We start from the raw sequence: 16,959 nt of genomic DNA, 5'->3' as shown, positions 1-16,959 counted from the left end.
CTGAACGCGCAAAGATTTAGTAGCTGTGAGCGAGGGGGCCTGCTAATGGTTACAACTTCTGAACTCTTCGTGGCTGACGGCAGTAAAAGTGATTACTAGAGCCGATCTCTCAGGATTTTGTGAGGTTGAAGTTTTGATTTTATAGAGGGATGTTTCTGAGACTTTTAAGGTAGTTGTTGCTTGGAATGGCCATAATACGATGAGAGGACGCAAATTCGGTAAAATTCGCTACCACAGATTTAAACAAGCAGTGGCAAAGCCAACATTTCTGATTTACATTTTCAGTTATACGTCAAACCTATTACCTTTAATGTGCTATTGCATGGATGATTAGATGGGTTCATATAGCACTTCCCAACACTGCCAAGACGCTGATCAGGCAGCTAGCACACTACCGCGTGGGACTGCAAAGCAAGGGCATGATCCATGGCCCATGTGAGGACAGCACGTGCTGTGTGAGAGGGGTTGAGATGTCCTCTATGCAAAGAGCGGGGAATAAGAGATGACAAGTGGTGACTTTGGAACTAGGGAATCGTGTCACAAGTGCTGACTTTGGAACTAGGGACTCGTGTCACACGTGCTGACTTTGGAACTAGGGAATCGTGTCACAAGTGCTGACTTTGGAACTGGGGAATCATGTCACAAGTGCTGACTTTGGAACTAGGGAATCGTGTCACATGTGCTAACTTTGGAACTAGGGAATCGTGTCACAAATGGTGTCAAGTGCTCTCTTTGGAACCAGGGGATCTTGTCACAAGTGCTGACTTTGGAACTAGGGAATCGTGTCACACGTGCTGACTTTGGAACTAGGGAATCGTGTCGCACGTCCTGACTTTGGAACTAGGGAATAGTGTCACAAATGGTGTCAAGTGCTCTCTTTGGAACTCGGCATATTGTCACAAGTGCTGACTTTGGAACTAGGGAATCGTGTCACAAGTGCTGACTTTGGGTCACACGTGCTGACTTTGAAACTAGGGAATCGTGTCACAAATGGTGTCAAGTGCTGACTTTGGAACTCGGGAATCGTGTCACAAGTGCTCACTTTGGAACTAGGGACTCGTGTCACACGTGCTGACTTTGGAACTCGGGAATAGTGTCACAAGTTCTGACTTTGGAACTAGGGAATCGTGTCACATGTGCTAACTTTGGAACTAGGGAATCGTGTCACAAATGGTGTCAAGTGCTCTCTTTGGAACCAGGGGATCTTGTCACAAGTGCTGACTTTGGAACTAGGGAATCGTGTCACACGTGCTGACTTTGGAACTAGGGAATCGTGTCGCACGTCCTGACTTTGGAACTAGGGAATAGTGTCACAAATGGTGTCAAGTGCTCTCTTTGGAACTCGGCATATTGTCACAAGTGCTGACTTTGGAACTAGGGAATCGTGTCACAAGTGCTGACTTTGGGTCACACGTGCTGACTTTGAAACTAGGGAATCGTGTCACAAATGGTGTCAAGTGCTGACTTTGGAACTCGGGAATCGTGTCACAAGTGCTCACTTTGGAACTAGGGACTCGTGTCACACGTGCTGACTTTGGAACTCGGGAATAGTGTCACAAGTTCTGACTTTGGAACTAGGGAATCGTGTCACACGTGCTAACTTTGGAGCTTGGGAATCTTGTCACAAATGGTGTCAAGTGCTCTCTTTGGAACTCGGTAATCTTGTCACAAGTGCTGACTTTGGAAATAGGGAATCGTGTCACACGTGCTGACTTTGGAACTAGGGAATCGTCGCACGTGCTGACTCTGGAACTAGGGCATTGTGTCACAAATTGTGTCAGGAGTCTTTGGAACTCGTAATCTTGTCACAAGTGCTGACTTTGGAACTAGAGAATCGTGTAACAAGTGCTGACTTTGGGGCACACGTGCTGACTTTGAAACTAGGGAATCGTGTCACAAATGGTGTCAAGTGCTCTCTTTGGAACTCGGGAATCTTGTCACAAGTGCTGACTTTGGAACTAGGGAATCGTGTCACACGTGCTGACTTTGGAACTAGGGAATCGTCGCACGTGCTGACTCTGGAACTAGGGAATCGTGTCACAAATTGTGTCAGGAGTCTTTGGAACTCGTAATCTTCTCACAAGTGCTGACTTTGGAACTAGGGAATCGTGTCACAAGTGCTGACTTTGGGTCACACGTGCTGACTTTGAAACTAGGGAATCGTGTCACAAATGGTGTCAAGTGCTCTCTTTGGAACTCGGGAATCTTGTCACAAGTGCTGACTTTGGAACTAGGGAATCGTGTCACAAGTGCTGACTTTGGAACTAGGGAATTGTGTCGCAAGTGCTGACTTTGGAACTAGGGAATCGTGTCACAAGTGCTGACTTTGGAACTTGGGAATCTTGTCACAAATGGTGTCAAGTGCTCTCTTTGGAACTTGGTAATCTTGTCACAAGTGCTGACTTTCGAACTAGGGAATCGTGTCACACGTGCTGACTTTGGAACTAGGGAATCGTGACACAAGTGCTGACTTTGGAATTAGGGAATCGTGTCACAAGTGCGGACTTTGGAACATGGGAATCTTGTCACAAATGGTGTCAAGTGCTCTCTCAGGAACTCTGGAATCTTGTCAAGTGCTGACTTTGGTACTAGGGAATCGCGTCACAAGTGCTGACTTTGGAACTAGGTAATCGTGTCACACGTGCTGATTTTGGGACTTGGGAATCTTGTCACAAATGGTGTCATGTGCTCCTTTTGGAACTAGGCACTCTTGTCACATCGGGACAAGTGCTGACTTTGGAACTCAGGAATCTTGTCACAAGTGCTGACTTTCGAACTAGGGAATCTTGTCACAAATGGTGTTAAGTGCTCTCTTTGGAACTAGGGATTATGTCACAAGTAGTGACAAGCACTGACTTTGGAACTCAGGAATCTTGCCACAAGTGGTGATAAATGCTCTTTTTGGAACGAGGGAATCTTGTCATAAGTGGTGACAAGCGCTGACTTTGGAAATCTGGAATCTTGCCACAAGTGGTGATAAATGCTCTCTTTGGAACTATGGAATCTTGTCACAAGTGCTGACTTTGGAACTAGAAAATCTTGTCACAAGTGGTGACCAATGCTGACTTTAGAACTAGGGAATCTTGTCATAAATGGTGACCAGTGCTGACTTCGAAACTAGGGAATCTTGTCACAAGTGGTGAAATTGGATGACTTTGGAACTAGGAAATCTTGTCACAAGTGGTGACCAATGCTTACTTTGGAACTAGGGAATCTTGTCATAATTGGTGACCAGTGCTGACGTTGGAACTAGGAAATCTCTTCACAAGTGGTGACCAATGCTGACTTTGAAACTAGGGAATCTTGCCACAAGTGGTGACATGGGCTGACTTTGCACCTGGGGTACCAGATTCAAGTCTGGACGCAGGCTCAAAATTATCTGATTTAGACAAATCACTCAGACTATGCCTATACAAACAATCCTTCCTTGTGTAGTGGTAGAACAAAGTAGTTATCTCACCTTGGCGGGCTCCTGCGAGTCCTTAAATACAATATTTACTGTATGATTACAATCTTTGTGTATTTTTCTTATGTAAGTGCTGATTTGATGTTTTGTTTTTCTGCGTTTTCTAGCACTAAAAATCAATAACTACTTCACAATGATGAGATAGTGGCAAAGATTCTTTCTTCTTGGTGATCTCCACCTCCCTGCTGTAGCTTATTATTGGCAGGTGTTCTTTTGAATCCAGGCAAGGGAGGGTGTTGTTGTGAAAGTACTGACAGTCAGACCCCCATGGAAGGCATTTTTCTAATGTCAGTGGAGAACAATCAGGACCAGAGATGGAGCTACACATTAGGGAGCTACTGTGAAAGGGTACTCACAAATGAAGAAGTCTGGCACCGCAGAGAGTCGGGAGCAGAAGGTGCTTTAAGCAGAAAACGCTCGGAGTGAGTTTCAAAAGGAAAAGAGACAGAATAATGAGCGAGCAGATTTAGGTATTTCAGGCCATGTGACAGTACTTTTTTGTGTGCTTTGCTACTGTTAAAGAAAGTGTGTATTGCGCCAAAGATCACTGTCGACTTTGGTCTCAGTTACAGGTGTTGACTGGAGCCCTGAATGACGCTCAACAACACATGGCTAACTTGTTGAGTTACACTCTTCAACACTTAATTCCGTTTAAATCACCCCTGTTGTACCCGGAATGTTACTACATGGTATATAATGGTGTCATCTTGCCCCGAGTACCCAACTGCGAGTATCTGGTATCCTGTTTTTTGTGTGGTTTTTTTACCCCAGTCTCAGCTAATTTAGTATGTTTGCAAAGGTATAGGCCTGCCCATTGATATGAGTATTTGACCAAGCAGCTGTAACACTTGCCCCTACGTACGTACGAACAGTTTGTGCCGCTGAAGAATAGACTATCGTTAAATCGTGTCACTTGCCAAATGTCGCAAGTATGCCAGCGTGGTCTACGCTGCTGAAGATGAAACCCATGCAAGACTACGGCGCTTGCCATTGTATGCCCAAAACACTTTGAGGCTGCTGAAGCAGTGACTAGAAGTGTACAGAATCAGACCAAACCGTCGGTGACAAGAAGTAGAATGGGTTGCCACCCTGTCCAGGGAGGGTCACGCTGCTGAATCAGCGAGTCACCCAGGCTAGCGGAAGGAAGTGCTGCCATAACCTGTGGATCAATCCACTGCTGGTGCAAAGTGTCCCAAAGAGGACCACCAACTGAAGGCATGCCTGGCATTGCCTTCGGACGCTGCTGCATGATTCGCTTCTGCTCGAAAGAAGTGAAGCAGCTCCCTGACACATGTGCGGTTAGCAGGTCTTCCCTGGAGAAGTGAAGTGTCATATCTCTTCTTTAATAGACAAGGTGCTGCAGAGGAAACATTCACTAGCTCCAGATGATAATAATAGCCCGGGGTGGCAGAGGACGACATAGAGAAGGAGTGCAGGGACAAACTAGGGAACAGTGCACTACAACACTGGATCATAGCGCCCCAGACACCGAGGAGCCTAATATATAGCGCCTTTATGTAAAGATAATAGTGAGCCACTATCTGGTAGTGTAGGCAATGGGGTTCATGGCAATCTAGGGCTTTGGAGCACAGTCTCCAAACACTGTCTCTCTGGTACACTCTATGTAGCATAATGCCTTGGTGCAGAGGTGATTATGGACCACCTAGTTTCTTCCTGTTTCTTGCTGATTCGTCCTACTTATGTCTAGCAGGTTGCTGTCTCTCCCTGAAGCTACCTCCTCCAGTTCTAGTCCTTGCTGTTTCTTACACTTCTATTCCCCTCCTTTGCATGCCCTTCAGGAGTGTCTGTCTCCCACATAACCTGTGCCATGCAACTCCTTCCTTTCAGCCCTTTCCTGCATTGCCTGCTCTTTCCCTGATGCAGCATGCCCCACTGTCACACCTCTTCTGCAGGTGTCGCTGTTGAAAAGCCGCTCAAGAGCACAGGCCCCAAGGCACAGACTGGGGCTGATCCAGGTCACACAGCCTGATTGCACGCTTTTGATCTAAAACACACTAAAAGAAAACTGTCACACAATCTATCAGTTGAATACACCCTGCAGCGACAGTTGTGCTGCTGTGCCCTGCTGCTAGTTTAGGAGATAAGTCAGATTGGTATGCCAAAGGCAAAGTTCCTCTTCTGCAGGGGAAACTAGGGCCAGTAGACCAGCTGAGCTGCACTAATGAGATGCTTGCTCTACTTTTGCAGCTGCTCCTACCGTTAGGTCAGATAGGTTAGGTACAGGCACAAGTGAAGAGGAGAGCACACATCAACTGTGAAACTCACATTGACTGGTAAGTAAATGAAGCATGGATGGTAGTAACATGTGTACACTGACCAAGTGGCGCTCCGGACCGCTGCTGCTTCTACATTCACCATCAGTGTCATTGCGTATGGAGGGTATGGGGAAACAGGCATGATGTGTAGTGGGGGCAATAACAACCCAGTAGCATTAATGAAGAGATAAATCAGAGCTGGAGATAGCAAGCAGTGCCTGCAGATAGCAGCTGCTGCTGCTGCTGGTGTGCAGCAGCCACAACAGAAGTGCCTGTGTGCGCTTGTGTGAATGAAGAGCAATAAGAATACATAGGAACTTCCACAAGCCTGCATTCTTCGATTCTTTTAAGCAGCTGCACCAAGAGTTGTCAAAATGTCACAGTGCAAATGTAACAACACAAAATACTAACTTAAAAGAGAGCTGGCTTCGAAGAAGGATTACTCTCCAACAATATAATGTAATAACTGTATACATCCGCGAAATGACATGGCATGGACTCAGAATGTGGCAAACAACCCAACTGGCCAATGCTGGAAGGAGGCTTACCCAAATGAGCCAATAGCGTAAGTAAACTGACCTCAAGACACTTTCTGTTTGTCTTTCTCTATGTGTATCTTGTGTGTGTATGTGGATTGTGTGTGGTAACACGTTTCCTAAATAGCTAAAGCTGTCTGTCGTCAGACCTAAAAACAGACTATGAACTGAGAACTAAGTGGTTATGGAACTTTGTGTGTTTTCCCTAGGGAAACAAAGTCTAGTCAGAATCACAGGAACTACTAGACAGTGTGAGCTGATTATGCAGTCTATGTAGTTCTTCTGGATCTCGTTTTACCAGGTAATACCACACTAAGCACATAATCTGCGAAACCTGCCCGTTTCCTCATGTTTGCCTGCAAAGCAACCGTCAGTGGGTTTTCTTTGCCCGATTTTGCTCTGTAGGCTAAGTTTATTTTAAACTGACGCACTTAAATCATTTCTCTAAACATTGTAGCTCACCACTCACAATTGCACCTTAAGTGAGATTCTGCCACATTTAATATAGGGAAAACACTCAATATATATGAAAGTAGACACTATAAAACCCAGGAGGGAGAGGTTCTGATTACACTTTCTCGGAAGATGTTGTATATGTATGTAATGATATTTCTATACCATAAACCCAGCTTGTGAATAACGGATCGCTGAACAGAGGGTGTGATTTCTGTGACGTCAAATCCGAGATTCCACCTTTGTTGTAGAAGCTATGATTACACTTGTGAGTTGGAAAAGTGATCACATCTACAAGGTGGAGGTTGTGATTATCTGTGCTGTGAACGGTTAGATTACACCTCGGAGGTGAATTTGTGATTATGTCTGTGGTGTGCATATTGCGATTACACAGATGTGTCTAAAGTTGTCATTCCTTGCAGGGAAGGCTATAAATACACGTGTGTGAGTAGTACTTTAAGGCATAGGTTGTGTTGTTGCCCTTGTGGAAGAAGTTGATATTACAACTGTGAGATGGAGGCGGGTGTTGACTAAACCTGAGGCTTTAATCTTACAGGTTATCACAATCTCCACTTTACTGGGGTAATAATAATACCTATGCATGTGATTTACTTTGCATGAAGGCAACAGTGTGATTAACAAGAGAACTACATTTTAGAGCAACAGGTGTGTCCGGAGGAATGTGTATGGATGCAGGCCGGGAAGGGGAGGGCATAGGAGAGGAGCATGCTGCCTGGCTGGGGGTGTGAGATTACATTTCGAAGTAAGGGAGTGCAAGAATACGAATTACAATTTACAGGAAAGGGGGATTGTTAATTGAGCTTACTTTGAAGAGTGTTTGCCGGTGCTCGGCACCCGCATTTAACTTTCAACATTGCCATTTATGAAAGTCCATCACAAGATGGGGCTATTTGTCTTATTATGAGGTAGGGGCCCACATCAGCAGAGTTTTGCAGTTCAATATACATTAAAAATGAATGACACCAGGGTGTCCAAGCCATTTTTACAGCTTTTGGTGGCCTGGAATAGTCCAATTGTCACACTAGTTGGAGGTGGACGGTTAGTGGTTGTGTTGGTACTAGCACTTGGCAGGAGTAGCAGGGTAGTTGGGGGAACAAGCAGCATTGGGCCCTGACAAGACAAAAATAAACACTGCTCTTAAGAACCGCCATCATGGTTCCGGCGGTCGTGACCAGGTAGGTACCCGAAACATTATCGAGACCCGAACACAGTTTTCCTAGCGAAGTGCTGGCGGCCCGCTGTTCCTGAGAAACAACGTCAACTCGGTAATGGTGCGAAACATTTGGGTATTTACGAAGTCTCTCTTCAGAATTGTATGGAAACGTGCGGGCCGGCTTACTGAGCCGCATATATTTGGAAAATATTGTCTCAAATTAAAGTTACCGCAGTAGGAGGCTGGAGCCATTTTTTAAACTGCATCCCTGGGTGTCTCCGCGCTCTCGCTTCGGCCGGTAAATGTGGCACCGGAGGCCGCTCCGCCTGACGCGGCGAGGGCCCGGCGCATCGCCGCTTTAAGACGCCTTGAGGTTGGCGTCAGCGACCAGGTTACAACCGTTCAAGTCACACGCGCCTGAGGCGGCGCGAGGGCAGCAGCCTGTCAGACACCGGCGCGCGCAGCAGGCGTTCACCGAGAGGTCAGTGGGCTCTCGGCCCCCTCCGCACTCGGAGAACAAGGTAGGACCCCCGACCCTGTCTCCAACGTCCGAGGAGCCCGGAGGCCTGAAACCATGGGGAGGGGGGGGGTGAATAAGCTGAAGACTGGATGGTGTCGCCCTTTTAAATTCACGCAGGCGTGCCGGGCGGCGGCGGCAGTTGGTGACTGTGGAACGTGGCGGTTCGTGACGAGCGTGGCTGGCGCGCGCGGGGGCTCGAGAGCCTGAACCATTTGACTTGGGCGTGATGGCAGAACGATAGTCCCGAGAGTAAAGTACCAGAGTGAGGAGGGAGGTGTGACGCAGGAGCCAGGGCACGTGACACCAGAAGGGCAGCAGCAGGGAAGGGGTAACAAGCGACAGGATGGAAAGGAGACAGAAGAAAAAGGGAAGGACATTAGTTACGAGAAAAAAGTAAGAGAGGAGAGTGAGCCAAGAGAAAAGGAAGCACGGGCGTAGAACTATCCTTAGTACCTGTTTGCTTCTGGTTCTCTCCCATGACATGTTTAGTATTTATTTATTTATGAATGATTATATAGCACAAACTTTACCCAGAGGTGTTGGAGCTCTTTACAACAGAACAAAGTAAATTACATAAGGAACGAGAGTGGCATGGAAGTAGAGGTACTCATAGTTAAAGTTGCATTATAAAAAGTTACAGATATATTCAAGATTATAAGAGATGAAAAGGTGGCGCGAGTAGGGTGATACAAGTACAGAATACAGCATTACAAAAATTGAGCACTAGCTAGGCACTCAGGGTCATGAACTCAGGTGAACTTTATCTCTTTTAAAAAAGGGTTGAAAACCCATTTGTTTCGACTAGCCTTTTAGCTTTTGTCTGTGTAGGGTAGGCTGCTTATTCTTATTCTGTTTTTTTCTTTTCGCGCCAGGATACTCCGGCAGTAATGGAGCGCGCTATAAAACAGCATAATAATAATAATGACACAGGATGAGGCGAGTTATTAATAGAAGTGTCTTTGGAAGAGAAGACTTTTAACCCCTTCCGTTTCCTCGCTGGTGCTGCGAACGACCGTTGGCTGACGCAGCCCCGCCCACTCAGTAGAATGCCTGCACCGGAGCGGAATGTCCGCCGTGGTAAACAGGTTAAGCTCTGTTTTGAAAATCCAGAAGGAGGCGGTGGTCCAAAGGATTGGTGGTAGCGGGTTCCAAATTCTATCTGCATTGCCCGACAAGGATTGCGCTACGAGTCTTTCCTTGTTGAAAGCTGGATGCTCAAGCAAAACATTTTCAGCATTGCAAGAAGGTCTAGATTTGCCTGATATTTTGAGTTTGTTAGCCAGATAGTGAGGGTTGGAGGGATGTAAAGCTTTATAGGTGTAGCAGGCAGTCCTTGTACATTGACCTCGCTTCAATGGGAACCCAGCGAGAGAAACCAGTATGGGTGTAATATAATCATTTCTTTTGGCCCCATAGACGAACTGTGCCGCGAATGGAGGAGGGATTTTAGAGGGGATAGGTGCAATTTGGGGAGGCCAGCAAGGAGAGAGTTGCAATAGGACATTCTGGAGAGAACCAAAGATTGGACCAGAGTTTTCAGGTCTTGCTCAGAAATGAAACTCCAAATCCCCCAGAGAAGGTGCAGTTGGTAGCTTGCGTTCTTGGCCATGGTTTTGATTTGGGAATGTAAGTTGAGTCTTTTGTCCAAGATGACACCTAAGGATTTGGCACTGTTAACAGTAGTGGGTTTGTTGTTAAGAATATTCAAGTTATCCATCCATGATTGAACAGGAGAAGGAGAGTTTGAGGTAGAGAGAAGAAGGAATTTAGTTTTTGAGGGATTCAGAATTAGTTGATGAGATATCATCTAATTTTTGATGGAATTGAGGGTGGTGTTGAGGAATGAAATGTCATGTGCGGAGCACACCTTTAGGTAGAGTTGAGTGTCATCAGCATATAGGTGATAATAAATGCCATACTTATTTAGAAGGTTTCCCAATGGTTCCATGAAAAGATTGAAGAGGGTTGGCCCGAGGATCGAACCAGGAGGGAAGCCTTGATCCACAGCCTTTAATGTAGAGAGGCAGTTTGCTATTTTGATCATCTTAGATCTACCCAAGAGGTATGATTCAAACCATTTCAGTACTGTGCTTTCAAAGCCCATTCTTTGTTTTAATGTCTTCAGAAGAGTTTTATGGTTAACAGTGTCAAAGGCAGCAGATAGGTCCAGAAGGATCAGGAGACAGAAATTGCCTGAGTCGAGTACCCGCAGGACATTATCGATAACTTGTAGGAGGGCTGTTTCACTGCTGCTGCTTTTATCAAAGATGTATTTTAATTTATCAAGAAGATTTTTGTCCTTGATATGTTGGGAAAGTTGCTCTACCACACTACTTTCAGGGATTTTACCAAGGAAAGGGAGGTTGTTCATAGGGCGAAAGTTGTTAAGGTCCTTCACATCAGCAGAGGGTTTCTTTAGAAGGGGGGTAACCTGACCTGTTTTGAGAGCAACAGGAAGGGAGCCTTGGGTGATGAAGAGGTTAACAAGGCTAGTCCAGTAGGGGAGCGTGTAGGTGTAGAAGTCAATTGCAATGTCGCTGGGGATAGGGTCAATAGAATGGTTAGAAGGCTTTGTTTTCAGAATGCTCTTTAGGAAGGCATCTTTGGTGATGACGTCAAAGCTTTGCCTAGAGACTTTGGATTTGCAGTCCTCAAGCGGGGTAAAATGAGTTGCATGGTCCACAAGCAAATTCACTTTTTCATCTAAGAATTATGCAAATCTGCTGCTTTCTTGGAAGGGTCATCACATTTGATAGTTGAGGCAGAGTTGCTGGTAGTTTTGATGAGGTAAAATAGTTTTCTAGGTCTGTTCTTGACAGAGTCGAGGAGTGCCGAGAATTGCAGGCATTCTTCTTTTCAAGCTAAAGAAGTGCAAGTACTCAGTACTGGGCAGTACCTGCCCATTTAGAGTACTGCTGAGCCAAGAGTACTGCAGGTAGCACAATAACATGACACAACACGAGGGAAGAAGAGAAGGAAGAACGGCTTCAAAGAGAGAGCACCACCAGAAAAACGTGATAAGAGAACAGGGGCACCACAGGAAGAGACCCCTCACTTTAGAGAAGGCGCATGACCAGTGCATTAATACCAACATTAGAACTGCAGAAAGTGGGAGATTAAAAAAAAAATCGAGGAATGTATTTTCCCCATTGACTTGCATTGAAGAGTGGCTTATTTCAGGTGGGAGAAAGCTAGGTGAAAGTCATTTTGGGCTTTAAAAATCAGCAGTCTTCAGTCTGAATGGAGTCTGTTGGTATGTATGTCATGGAGGCCTATGAAAATATGAGCAGAACTTCATAAGAGAGTACAACAGTGTGAAAAGAGGGTGGTGAATAAGCAAGCATGGCTAAAAGGAGTGATTTATAGAGTAGTGGAGGTCAGTGGTGGACAAGAGTATGTTCCAAGAATAAGAGCAGGACACAAGAAGAGCAGAAGACTATCATTCGAGAAAAAAGGAAACTTTTTCACCATGATGTTGCTATGAGAGCACTACAAAGTAAAACATCTGGGCCATAGTGTGTAAAATGCACCAGGGTGTGCAACGGCCTATTGTGCCTATTTTTGCTTCATGTATGATAATAGATATGGTTTGATAATACAAAAAGCAACAGACCCAAGCAGCCCTTTTCTTAATATGGATCACATCAATACAGATCTTGTACTGGTGTGGTCACACAGGGGATGTTCCAGTGCAAATGATGGAACACTTTGCATTATGCCATATTGGGTGGACAGTGGTAAAGAAGTCTTCAGAAGACACACTAAATGAGCACCATGTATGATGGCAAAGCCCCTGGAACCAAGAGGTGGCCTCTCAGGAAGAATTCATGGGTGTCCACTTGCAGGCAGGTGCAGTCATTCATTTCACAAGGGCACACGATCACAGTGAACAGGACATCTTTTTGTAATTTGATACGTGGCCTGTACTGCGCCATGAACCCAGTTAAAGATGTGCTGTGGGACAAAAAAATACATTGTGCCCGAACTGGTATTCAGATTTCAATTTCTATTGTGGGTTTTGGAAGAAAAGATCAAATAGGCCATGTTTAAAAAACGCAGGATTTTGAAATATTTTTACTTGTAGACGCCAGTAGATGACATTTAGTTGACTGGCCTCCATGAAAGAAAGCATTTGCAAGGATTGAAATCTTTGTCACTATGTAAATCTTCTTTTGAAACATAAAATAATTGTTGTTTCTCAACTAGAATCTAATCCAAAACATGCATTTTTATAGCTCACTGAGATTAGGAGGTTAGTGAGGACTATATTGCAAAAACAGATAGGAATTTAGTCAGCTGACGCTAAGGTACTGATATGTGAAAATAAGATGAATCTTGGAGATAGAGTTAATGTTTTACTGCTAGGATCCAAACACTTAAATAGCAGCTTGTGTTTCTGAATTTTCACTATAATGTTACATGCATTTTGCTCCATTGTGTTTAAGTTGCCCTCCATTCTGTACTCTAAAGTTTCCCCATCTTCATGCTGTCATAAAGCTCAGAAAAAAATTACAATGTTCATGCATATCTTGAGCCCTCCTTCCGATCACAGATTCCTCTAAATTGCTTTTAAAAGCATAATTTTTCTGAGCATCACGAATTTAACTGTTTTACCTAATAGAAATCTCATAGCTCCGTTCATCATAATTTATCCAATTTCTAGCCATAATAATTTTCCATATTCTGCAAGTTACGAGTTTTCCCTGTTAATAAATTATCACATTTCTTCACACTATGAATTCTCATGTTTTTTCCATCATGAATGTAAGCAATTCTTATCATTTCAAATTCACTATTACTGCATGGCATGAATGCTGTCATTTCTTTATAATATGACTTTTCCCGAGCCTGCCATGCCCCTTTGCAATTTGCAATAGCACACACACTCTCCTGGATAGCTAACAGGCAAATCGGAGGGTGCTAGTATTGTAAGGCATTTCCCCACTCCTCTTGCCTGATGGATAGCCGTATGATCTCTCATAATACCACTTACCAATGTTCGTAGCGGCCTGCAAGTTAGAGATACCATGATAAGCCGGCCGCAGAGACACCGCAATCCTAATGTGGGCCGGGAAACAGAAACCTCCCAAGAGGGAGGTAAGGCCCGGGACTTGTTGCACAGTATGTAGTGGATGGAGCATGTGTTTTCTGGATATCTCTAAACTAAGCTTTCCTGTCAGATTTGCCAGGTCTCCACTGAGGTGTATATTACCAAGTTATAGATAGATGTTTCGCTTTACAAACTCCATCTATCAATTAGATGTCTAGAATGTATGTTGAGGAGGATCTGAAACGTGAGGGAACTAATTTTCACATTTCACAATTGTCAACGTGTTACAGGTTTAGTTGTAATAGTTCTAAGATCAAAGTAATTGGCATTGAAAAGCACAGTTCCTGAAGTTATAGGCCAGTGTCTTAGACTTTATCTCAAACTATAGGTTACCGGCTAGGACTGACTGTACAATGTTGATTTGGAGTGCCAAGCACAAGGAAGCTAGCGATGAAAAAGCAGAATCTAGGTCTTACCTTCCTCTTGTTGCGGTGTATGTCTCCGATGGAATTGGCCAAGCTGTTAGGCCCAAGTAACGTCCTTGTGCTGCGAGGCCATTCAGTGCTCACCAAGCTGTGCTCACCCATCAGAATCTTGCGGACGTTTTCTGCTCCTGTCACTCGGATTAGGGGCCGCCCCAGCAAATGAGTCTTAAACACATTACCATACTTTTCCCTTCTGGATGATTGGAAGCCCGATCCCTGGAGACAAAAAAAGAACCTGTGAATGATTTTTAACATTTATGTGATAGAGTTTTTGTTGTGTTTTTTCATTTCTTTGCCCTTTGAATTACTAGGAGCAAACGTTGAACGAATTTCTGAATCATATTTATTTGTCTTTTTTTAAAGGTAGGATACTTGGAAGATGCTTTATATACAATAAGGTACTGTGATGAAATGTTGTTCCCTTATTCTCTGCTTCTGGAGACCGATTGTCTGTATGGTTGTAGTAGTACAAAGCTTTATTTTGATATAGAGATATCTTAAAAGCACATAACAAAAAAATACAATTCATGTTATTAATAAAAACACTTAATAAATAATTAAAAAGACAAGATAAAACAGTATTAAACCATTTACAGCTTTGAATTAATTGAGAAAATAAAAACGAGGTATTGCCTAAGGAAGAATTCATCACATAGCTTTAAATCTGATCACCCATGCCCAACTAAGAAATTTAGCTACCCCACACGCCAGTACTGTATTAGGGTTAGATTGTAAGATTCTTAACGCTGGGACATAGCCTCTGGTCTCAAGTAGGCGACAGACAGGTTTTAGCCATTTGGATCTGGTCTTATTGTAGGCACTGCAAACGAAAAAGACATGTGGGATGGTTTCCAGTTCAGTGCTGCAGTGCGGGCAGGTGGCAAGTGTCTGGTAGGGGGGTTTCCATTTAGAGGTGCGTTCACGGACTGGTAGGGTTCCCATTCTAAACTGAACATATAGGGCCCTATCTTTGGGTTTTCTAATGAAGTCCATGTATGGTTCAAGCAAGGGTACGGTCTTATGCAGTCGAAACTCGTCAGTGAGTCTACCCAAGTTATCCGCTCTAGATTCTTGGGCGTCGACCCACAGCCAGTAAGCACGCTTGACTTCCAGTTTGGATAGTGAAGCACCGGACTCCCACGCGACCCATAGGCCAATGGCCGTGAGAAGTTCCTTCATTTTAGTGAGCCAGACAATTTTGTGAGACCCCTGCAAGTTCATGACTTCTTTAAGGCAGTCTGCGTAGCTCTCTAGCTCTGGTGTGCGCCACAGGCGAGCCCAATAGAGAAGCGGACGCAGGATTATAAGATCTTTGATAGATCTGCGTCCAAGATCGTATTGAATGGGCTTGCTAGGGGTACTCCTGAGGATAGACAAAAGCTCCTTGTAGAATTTGTTTTCGGCCATTACGAGGGAGTCGACGTTATTAAAACCCCAGAGCTCTGCCCCGTACAGTGCACTGCCTACTGCTTTGGCTGTATGCTATTTGTAAGGCATGGGAAGCAACTGAGTCATTCCTAAAGCACAATTGCCAAATATACAGACCTGATTCATGTGTGAACTTCTTACACCATAATTCTCCTGAGTTTTTCCAGATCTCATGTTAAACAACTGATCAGCTATTAAATTTAGGTCTTTTCCACTTACGGTGAGCATTTTTCCAGTCCAGCACTTTGGATTGGACCACCAAGATCAAGAAATCCCTTATAAGTGAAGCACGTCACTTCTTTGCTGTTGGGTTTGTTAATGTTGGCTCAGAGAGCAGATCTCTGCAGATCGTTTGGTGTTTGTTTTTGCTACTGGCAGTGCAGCAATCTGCAGAAAAACATGCTAAGACCAACCCGAAGCGGATGGTTGGTTTGGTCACCTTCTACCAGGCACAGCTAAAGAAACTGGTTTGGGGTGGAACAGTATACGGATTTCCCCTCCTCGGCATGCATTGGTAGACTACTTTGTGGGAGTTTCCTGCTCTTGCTAAGGGACTAGCTGTGCAGGCTGTTCCTCCAGTTGGTGAAACGCAGCATCTCCTTTAGCCACCCCTCCAATATAGGTCACAAGACAATCTAATCACAGTCATGGCACTCGCGAAAGGAGGGGTCCAGCTACGGAGGACCACATTGATTTAATGAGGTGCTGGTGGGCAGGAGATCTTTCCACCATAGCTACAATAAACAGGGTGCACCATCCCGCCTAGCTATATTGCAACCAAACCTCTTACTAAACCACTCCTCCAACACTCTTGTCCACGGGTAGACTCCTAAACAGACAGGTCTTCTTTGCCAATTGTGGATCTTTCAGGTCTGCTGTCTTAATGTTTAAGCTCACTAAATACGTAATGTCCAAGCCCCTTTTCCCTGCGTGATCTTCTCCGGTGCCCTTTCTTCAACCACACACTGGTTAGCCCCACTCTTGCTTTCAATTGGATCTGAAAGGCTACCAGAAACAATTCCTCTTGCAAATTCCTCTCAGCGACCATTAACACTTCAATGCCGAACTTCCATCGACAAATATCGAGCAAGCTTGGCACATCTCCATGTGAGAAGTGGTTTTATATGGTACCAGCTGTCACAGGCCACTAAGAGCTGGGCTAATGCTTTGTAGCATCAACATGTGCATTTTATGTTCTCAGTGGAGGGTCAGGACGACCAAAGGGAGGGGAGCAGTCAGTGCAACTGAGAAACTACCACTTGCAGGTAGTGTGGCACCTCATTCTGAATAGGCAGGTATGTCTTTTGTCATTTCAAGAAACAGCAAAAGGCTTGTTTATTTGTTCTCTCCAGACTGTAGGAAGACATTATTGTAAACAAATCAAAGTATTTGTGCATACATAAATGTACATTTACTTCCTTGAAACAGCCTTCATGCATATGTAACACATTATTCAGATACGTTGTGAGGAACCAGCAATAAAAAATGCGAAGGCTGAGAGAGCGAGCCAGTTAAGAGAAAAGAATAGTTCACTTTACTTAGTCCTGTCTCACTACCAATAGCCAACAGTA

At 44.6% G+C, this 16,959-nt stretch overlaps 1 protein-coding gene and 1 long non-coding RNA gene across 3 annotated transcripts in view; one reads left to right on the top strand and one right to left on the bottom strand.

Annotated features, from left to right (window-relative positions):
* The window catches only part of CYP26B1 (cytochrome P450 family 26 subfamily B member 1), a 101,304-nt gene that overhangs the window by 72,044 nt on the left and 12,301 nt on the right, over positions 1-16,959 (bottom strand). The window contains exon 2 of the mRNA XM_086960106.1: positions 13,952-14,176. Coding sequence (XP_086816232.1) covers positions 13,952-14,176 — 225 coding nt within the window. The remainder of the gene's footprint in view (positions 1-13,951; positions 14,177-16,959) is intronic.
* LOC147725989 (uncharacterized) overlaps positions 8,296-16,959 on the top strand; it is a 184,040-nt gene continuing 175,376 nt past the window's right edge. For both annotated transcript variants that reach the window (XR_015309256.1, XR_015309255.1), the window contains exon 1: positions 8,296-8,426. This is a non-coding gene — a long non-coding RNA (uncharacterized LOC147725989). The remainder of the gene's footprint in view (positions 8,427-16,959) is intronic.

Source organism: Lissotriton vulgaris, chromosome 3_1, assembly GCF_964263255.1.
Source record: "Lissotriton vulgaris chromosome 3_1, aLisVul1.2, whole genome shotgun sequence".
Classification (NCBI taxonomy): domain Eukaryota; kingdom Metazoa; phylum Chordata; class Amphibia; order Caudata; family Salamandridae; genus Lissotriton; species Lissotriton vulgaris.
Note: the sequence above shows the minus strand (reverse complement) of the source record. Positions and strands in the feature narration are given on the sequence as shown.